The sequence below is a fragment of the Phalaenopsis equestris genome, unplaced genomic scaffold, assembly GCF_001263595.1.
Source record: "Phalaenopsis equestris unplaced genomic scaffold, ASM126359v1 Scaffold233806, whole genome shotgun sequence".
Classification (NCBI taxonomy): domain Eukaryota; kingdom Viridiplantae; phylum Streptophyta; class Magnoliopsida; order Asparagales; family Orchidaceae; genus Phalaenopsis; species Phalaenopsis equestris.
This window is the reverse complement of record NW_018251738.1, coordinates 250612-258747: the sequence shown is the minus strand read 5'-3', so window position 1 is coordinate 258747 and position 8136 is coordinate 250612. Positions and strand designations below refer to the sequence as shown.

Below are 8136 nucleotides of genomic sequence, written 5' to 3'. Positions count from 1 at the left end.
TTTTTTTAAATTAAATAAATTATTGAAAATTCACATTTTCTCCTCTAATATTTTAATTGACCCATGGATATAACACTCTAAAAATTCTCAAAGTCATTTGAATTTTGATTAATGAGTTATGAGGTGGAGAGCCCCAAAGGCAAAGGAGTAACTTTAGATTTTGCTGCCTTAAATCAAAATTTACGATTAATAAAGGAAAATGGGAAATTTTGATCCTGATGAACATATTTGAATGATTGAAATACAATGGGATTAAAAAGTAGGAACTCACTTACCACCGTTTCTCTAGTAAGAACAAAATTGTAATTTCCTTAGTTATCAGGACTTGGAAGTCAATCAAAATTAAAAAATTCTCAAGTGATGGGTCTGAGTTAGGAAGATAATATTTCATTAATTTTAAGCCCATAATTGATGACAATTTGATCTTTAAATAAGAATGCATGCCATTTAAATCAAAATTTTGCTAGTTATCATTTCACCTATCGTGATTGTTTAGGACTTGGTAGTGACCTAGGCTTGACATTTAAACTCATTAGATTGAATTTAGAAGATAACATTATTGATGATTAACACCTTTCTACACTATAAGTCTAATTTTAACTTTAGGAATCAAAATCTTGACTTACTTAAATTTGCCTTAGAGACACCCACCCACATAACTCTTAAATGAAATATCAATTGATTGATTGAGTGACCTAGCCTTGGGATAAATAAAACATCAAGTTTCCCTGAGCAATGGGATAACCTTAGCTTAACCTTGGATGATTAATAAAACAATATAATAAGTTCAAAATGAACTCAAAATAGTTCAATAAATCTTCAAAGTGGTTCAGGGTCATGCTCCGAGCACTTTGAAATCTCTTAAATATTTTGAAGGGCGAACAAAACTTGTTCTATTTTGTTCTAAAATCACCCACTAAGATATTTCGAGACTCAATAAAGTCATAACTTGGGGTTTGGTAACTACACCTTCATCTACTCCTGTAATTTGAATTCCTTGCAAAATTATATACATATTGTCAAAGCTAGCCTTTCAGGTGGAGGAGCGGGAAAAATTGACATGTAAGCTTTTAAGTTATTGCATTTACTTTTTTGTACCTCCTATTTTTTATTTGCATGCTTAAGGTCACCCTGCATCTCAAAATCAAAACTAAAAATAAAATAAGATAAAATTCACCGCCACAACAGTCAAAATATAAGACAACTCAAAATTTAGTCTCAAATAAAATAAAAAAAAAATTTTAACTAAATTAAAATGTCTCTATCAGATGATCGGGAATTCCTCGGAGGAGGTAACGTACGGTTGCTAATGAGATTTTTCACGGTCTAAATGAAAGTATGGAACTCATTAAGTTGGGTTTAGTAAATTCATTTGGACTAAGTGAATCCGAAAGAAAATAGTGGTGCCGGAACGAGGGAACTGCAGGATCCTTCGTTCTAATCAACTTTAATAGAATCAACTTTAATAGTCCCCATAATATTTAAATAACCATGACCTTAAGAAACACTTGATTTTTCATCATGAATTGACACATTAAAAAACTTAAACTCACCAGGACGAGGAGCTTAGAGCTAGCTTTGTGGGCAGCATGACCAACTTCAGTAGGAAAACATGTCTACACCAGCTAAACCATTAATTAGAACTAAACAACAAGCCATAGGACTTTGAGGTTTTTCACCTAGTGCGACATAAGTCCTCAACTTTTCTTTAGGCTTTTGTATGGCTCTGTTATACAATATAAGCCCTAACTCGCTTTATGATTTTGAGGTTGTCGTTGTTATGACCTAAATCCTCAAATCTTCCAGGCTATTTATGTGAACCTTTCACACAACTGTAAGCCCTAATTAATAAAATTAGCAGGATGAAACACTTAAATATTTTTCCTCTAAACTGAAGCTAAATAGTAGGATAGCTTAGGAAGTCACCGAGGTTCTCCTCAGTATCTGTGACATCCCCTAGTTCTTCTTCCTTCAGATTCCAAAATAAATGTTCCAAATTTGAGTCATTCTCCATTCACACCTCTTTGTTTGATCTCTTAGAAAATTCGTATCATTTTAAATTCTTGAAGATAATATCCCCTAATTTTTATCGAGTTTTCTTAAGTGACTTCGGTTATCTAAGATGTAATTAAATATTAGGGTTTGCCTTATAGAAAATCTTAACGAACCCGACTTAATGTAAACCCTATTTAATTTTTCATATTAAATAAGAGAACTTATCGACCTATAAATAAAATTGTTTTGCAGACCAAACGATGTCATATACTCTTTAGTTTATTTGATCGAGCCTGACCCTCAAGTCTTGCTTTTTTCTTTCGAGATAGATATATATCTTGAGGTGCAGTGCTCTTTTATCTAAATGTATGGAGCTATAGCTTAGCTCTTTTCCCTTATATATATATATATATATATAAATTAAATGTCCATCCGAAGTGGGCGAAGGGATTCCGAATCCAGCGACCGACAGCATCCACAGGACCCCCCCTAAAATTGTGCCGACAAACCTTTAAGAATCCACCAAGTTATAACCAAGGATTCGGTAAGTACACCTTAAGCAAATTTTTCTTGCTTTCCATTCCTGTAATTTATTTAAATTTCCTGCATATTATATATATGCTACAAGTTCTGACCTTCTAGCCGGAGTGCCAAAAGAGGACATGTACGCGTTTATATATTTACAATGCAAATTTCTTTTCCTTTTACTTTACTACATTTTCTTACCTGTACTTGCTTTACCTGCAAATCCTTTTCAAAATTGAAAACCACAAAATCATTTTTCAAAATTAAACAACATTTTCAAAAATACAATAAAACAACAATGTCATAATACGTCCTTATGAATTTACAGCTAACGAGATTTCCCAAATTTAAATGAGCTTAACAACTCGTTTCAGCTAAGTAAATTTAAAAGAAAAAATTGGTGTCGGATTGAGGGAGCCTTGCGTCCTAACTGTTGTCCCCCCACCCCCATAAAGATTGAACTAAACTTGTTATTTTAAACTTTTGAACCCTTAGACTTTATGACTGCTACTTCATCGAGGTGCTTGGAGCTAAGTACAAGAGAAGCCTTCTACAATAGCAAGTGGTTTTGCAAAAGCAAAAATATCCTTAGAGTTAGACAACCAAACATAGGATTTCGAGGCAGTTTGCCTAGTTCAACTAAATCCTCACTTTATCTTTACGTCTTTGCACAATCATGTTGTGCAATTTAAGCCCTACCTCGTTTTAGGACTCCGAGATTGTCCTTCATTACGACATAGATTCTTATATCTTCTAGGCTATTTATATGATTGTGTCATGCAAATGTAAGCCCTAAATAATAATAATTGGCAGAATGAAATATTTAATAATTTCTTTCTTGAAATTGAAGACAAACCATAGAATAGCTCTGAAAGTCATTGAACTTCTCTTCAGGATCTGTGACAAGCCCTAGTTTTCTCCCTTTGGATTTCATAACATTGTTCCAAATTTGTGCCTTTCTCATTTGACACTTCTTGGTCCGATCTTTTAAAAGTCACATCCTTTGAAATTCTTGGAGATAATATTTTCTGATCTAAATCAAGAGTTTTCTTAGGTGACCACAGTCATTTAAGATATAATTAACTATAAGGGCTTGCCTTTATAGGGAGCTTTAAGAACCCAGATAATAAAACCCTATCTAATCTTCCATATTAGATAGAGGAACTTGTCGGGTTATATAAAAAATGGTTCGCAGACCAAACGAATATCATAAGTTTTTTAGTTTATCTAATCTAGCCGCACTAGTAAGTGATATGTCTATTCCTCGGGGTAGATGCATCACTTGTGGTGTTGTGCTCGCTTATTTAAACTAATATTTTTATGAAATTGGTTCGATCTCGAATTTTCAATAATTAAAATATTAACTTTCAAAATTAAAATACTATTTTCTAATAATCAAATTTATATGTATAATAAATTAAATCCAAACCACATCTTCCATCTTGAATTTTCAACGGCCACATTCATTATGTTTGAAGATTGTTTTATTTTCTTTTGATTTTTATCAAGTTAAAAATTCAATATTCTAAAGTTAGGGATAGCTCAAGGCCAAGCTCATGTGAAACCCGGTTAAGTTTATGTCAGGAAATAGTGCTAACCAAAAATATGGTCAACAAGTACCCTCCACAACTCGTAGATACCACCTCGATTATCCATATTTGGCCTTTCCATCAGCACATCCGATGTAAGCTCATTTACAATTTATCGCTCATTATAGGTGCAACTCATTTAATACTCCTCAATTTTGCAAGCACAACAATCAAATTATTTTTATCTTCATTGCCCTCTCTTAGTGTCATCACTCTCACAACAATCATGAGCACCCACAAAGGCAACCAGAACTACAATGTGGATGTAATATAAAGTGCATCAATAGAACAATCATCCCTAAAGGAAAATAAATTTATTAACTATTATTATCTTAATAAATTATAATGGATTTATTAACTTTATATATACCGTAATATTTGTATTATAGCGCCTAATTTTATCACTCATTGAAAAGAGATATTATAAGAAGTTTGTTCGATGCTTCTTATGAATCGTCGAAGAATATTCTAATTAAAGTTCATCATATATAGTTTCACTAGTTTGAATTAATAGTTTAAGATTTTTTATCTAAAAGATCTTATTACCAAAGCAAAAAAAAAAAAAAATTCTGTTTTGAAGGACGTTCTACTAATAAACCAAAAATTATGAATTAATAAAGAATGATTTCAAGAGATGATATTAAATTTGCTTTAGATTTGTAATTATTAATACTAATAGGTTCAAAATGAGTCTTAGATTAAACAGAGGGAGAATTGGGTTTGATCTAAGTTGAACATTGGAAAGCTGTGAGTATGCTAAATATTGAAACAAAACAGCAAAAATGAACATTTTTGCTGTAAGGGCCAAGAAATCTCCTCGGAACATATGACTGTGTTTAATACACTAAATATATAAGCGGAAAAATATTTTTCCATGTTAATGTGATATATATATATATATATATATATATCGCGCCCCGACATGCAGATTGAACCATTGTATATCACCAATAAAAGTTTGTATTTTAGTTAGAATGAGAGTATTCATGTTTAATGTTCAGTTGGAACTTGCTTTAATATTGTTGCTTTATTTTTGAATTGTTACTTTAAAATATGAAAAAGTGATTTAGATTTTATGACATGACTTTATTGATATTCTGAAAGAGGGAAGAGGTCTCTCTCGACGTCAAGTTATTGGAAAGAGAAGTTTTAAAAAAAGGTCACTAATATTTTTCAAGTAATTTTTCGGACGGCTTTCATATAAATTTTCTGACATAGCAAATTCTAATGAATTTTTTGTCAAAGTTATTTCAATGAATTTTTCCCCAAAACAAAAACAATCGTTATTAAAATAAATCAAAACTATGTTTGAGATTATTTGAATATTAGTTCGAAAAAAAAGTGAACAAAATATGATTATTTAGCAAATTGTTCCTTTTTTTTTTTCTTGGAAAAATTGCTCTTTATTTTTAACAAATTATTTCAAAGAAAAATCTTTCTTGGTTATATAATATAAAAATTGTTCTTAATTTGAGTAGCAATTCAAACACAGTGTTAGCTCATGAATTGCATCAACTCAATTCCAACCAATTAAATTGCAATCCATCAAAGCCCATCCCTTGATTCAAATTCAAACATAAATTAGCAACAAATTCATTTATTTCTTATATTATAAACTGAATTACAATATTTACATAGAACAAGAGAATCTTTATTACAATGTCAAATTTTAAAATTCAACCGAACAAAGTTGACACTTTAAATGAACATGTACCGACATTTTCGATAAATTGCTAGCTTACGAAATCATTTATGATGGCCACAATTTGCAAAGAACAAATTTCTTATAACTAGACGTCATCTTAGCAGGACTACTCGAACCTTGGAACAGCCACACAGACCAAAGGATTCTTCATCTCGAGAGACATCTTTAGGCACTCAGACAAATCTACACCATTTCTCGAAGGAAGCAATTTGAAGCTTTTCAGCAACTGAGCCAACCAAAGATGAACTGCAGCCAATGCCATGGTTTTGCCAGGGCAAACTCTTTTACCTGAGCCAAAGGGTGCCAACCTTAAATCGGAACCAAGAATATTGACATCTTCATCGATGAATCGATCAGGATTAAATTTGTTAGGCTCAGCCCAGTTGCATTCAACCATTGCAGTCGTCCCCGCAGGAATCTTGTGACCTCCAACATGAACGTCATGGATAGCTAGGCGAGCCCATGACAACAAAGGACCAGGAGGATGCATTCGAAGGGTTTCTTTTACTATGGATTGGAGATAAGGAAGTCGTTGGATATCAGAATCTAATACTGGCGGATTGGAGATAAGGAAGTCGTTGGATATCAGAATCCAATACTGGACTTGAAGAGTCAACGATAGAATCAATCTCAGCTTGTGCCTTCGATTGAATATCAGGATGAAGAACCATTCTAGCCAACGTCCATTCCAATAGGATGGCAACAGTATCAGTTCCTCTAAAGATCATTTCCTGAGACATGGCCATGCAAAGTTGGTTGTTTACCTCTTAAACAATAACACAAGAAAACATCTTTTATATACAAAATAAATAAATAAAAATCGAAAACAACAGAACAATCTCACACAGTAGAAAAATGCTAACTAAATTAGTAATCAAGACGATTGTATAGCTCACCCAAAGAACTGCGACCATATCAGATTCTGAGAGTCTATCTTTCTCCTCCAAACCGAGAAGCACATCAACAAAATCTTCACCTTCACCCTCATCAATCCCTACGCCGTTGGCTCTCCTCTTATGCTCTTCTATGATCTTCTTCACAAATACATTGACCTTAGCCACAAGCGCTCTGCATCTTCTCCTCACACCTTGCAAATCTAACCATCCCAAAAGAGGCAAATGATCACCCCAGTTGAAGACCCCAAGTAACTCATATCCTTCCTTAACCATCAACTCAAGCTCCAACCCTTCATCCTTTGCAAAATCATACTTTTTCCCAAAAACAGTCAACATGACGTTATTCAAAGACCCATAGTGCAACATTCTCCTCACTTCTACAATTCCATTTCTCTCCATCATTCTTTTCATATCCCGCACCATTCCTTCGCCAATCTCACTCCGTTGCTTCTGGAACGATGAAACTCGCCGCGGATTGAAAAGATATGTGGACGAAATCCTTCTCAGGTTTCTCCAGTAATCCCCAAATGGGGCAAAACCCATAGCGCGATTAAACAGAAGTTCGTATGCTGATTCTTTAATGGGGCGATCAGCGAAGGCTGGGCTCGAAAGAATCTCTTTTGCGGTTTCCGGGTGGCTTGAAACGATGAAGCGAGTGAGGCCGACCGAGAAAGCCATGAGGCGGAGGGCGTCGAAGGAGCGAGCTAGGGCGGCAAGTGACTTGTGAGCGGCAGAGCTGGCGAGAGCAAAAACAATTCCGGTGGGCCCGGAGAATGTTGGGCGCGTGAGGGAAAGGGCCCACGCCAGACCGCCGGGAAAGAGTAGAAGAGCTGAGATGATGATGATAGAAGCGGCGATAGCTGGAGAAAGAGTTGGGGAGAGATAATTGAAGATGATTGAAGATGAATCCATGGATGACATTGTCATTTTTAACCAGATGTTAGAGGAACAGAGAGGAGTGAGTCGGAGAAATCCGAGAAGCAGAAGAGTGGGAGAGTTGTGTTATATAGGAGGTAGGGGCGAGGATTGAATCCAAGTTTGGAGCATTGGCAATGCAGAAAATAACTGATAATCGCTATTGAGGATTTGTCTGGGCGACTACTTGGCCTTTTTATAAAAATAGTTGTTGTGACTTGTGAACTTGTTCAAACGGAAGTAATTTTTTATAATATTGTTTTGAATACTAAAAATAATTTTGAAAGAAACCAGAGAGTAATTTATTTTCTGCTGCGACATTAATTGACTGATTCTCAAAAATACCTTCCCATCATAAGAGTTTATAAAAATACTCTTCCTAATGGACCCTAAATCTAAATTTGCCTATATGTCCATGAGCCACCGTAAGATATTATTGTAATTATTTTAATCTTTTTTTGAGCAACAATTGAGACATTTGTGTTATTAAAATAGATAATTGACGTGGTGA

General features: G+C 34.2%; 1 protein-coding gene across 1 annotated transcript; it reads right to left on the bottom strand.

The window, feature by feature from the left end:
- Positions 1-5869: 5869 nt before the first annotated feature.
- LOC110038772 (cytochrome P450 78A5-like) lies at positions 5870-7770 on the bottom strand. The gene is made up of 3 exons (XM_020743677.1): positions 6711-7770; positions 6419-6545; positions 5870-6366 (listed from the first exon to the last, which is right to left on the bottom strand). Exons 1-3 carry the CDS (start codon positions 7635-7637, stop codon positions 5921-5923), a joined length of 1500 nt encoding a protein of 499 aa, XP_020599336.1. The 5' UTR covers positions 7638-7770; the 3' UTR covers positions 5870-5920.
- Positions 7771-8136: the final 366 nt, after the last annotated feature.

Bases quoted from the DNA above. Each gene is read 5' to 3' on its own strand.
- LOC110038772 (XM_020743677.1), bottom strand. From the start codon at position 7,637: ATGACAATGTCATCCATGGATTCATCTTCAATCATCTTCAATTATCTC. The intron at 6,546-6,710 runs GTGAGCTATACA...GCCATGTCTCAG, and splicing joins ATATGGTCGCAGTTCTTTGG to GAAATGATCTTTAGAGGAAC. The intron at 6,367-6,418 runs GTCCAGTATTGG...CCAATCCGCCAG, and splicing joins TTCTATCGTTGACTCTTCAA to TATTAGATTCTGATATCCAA.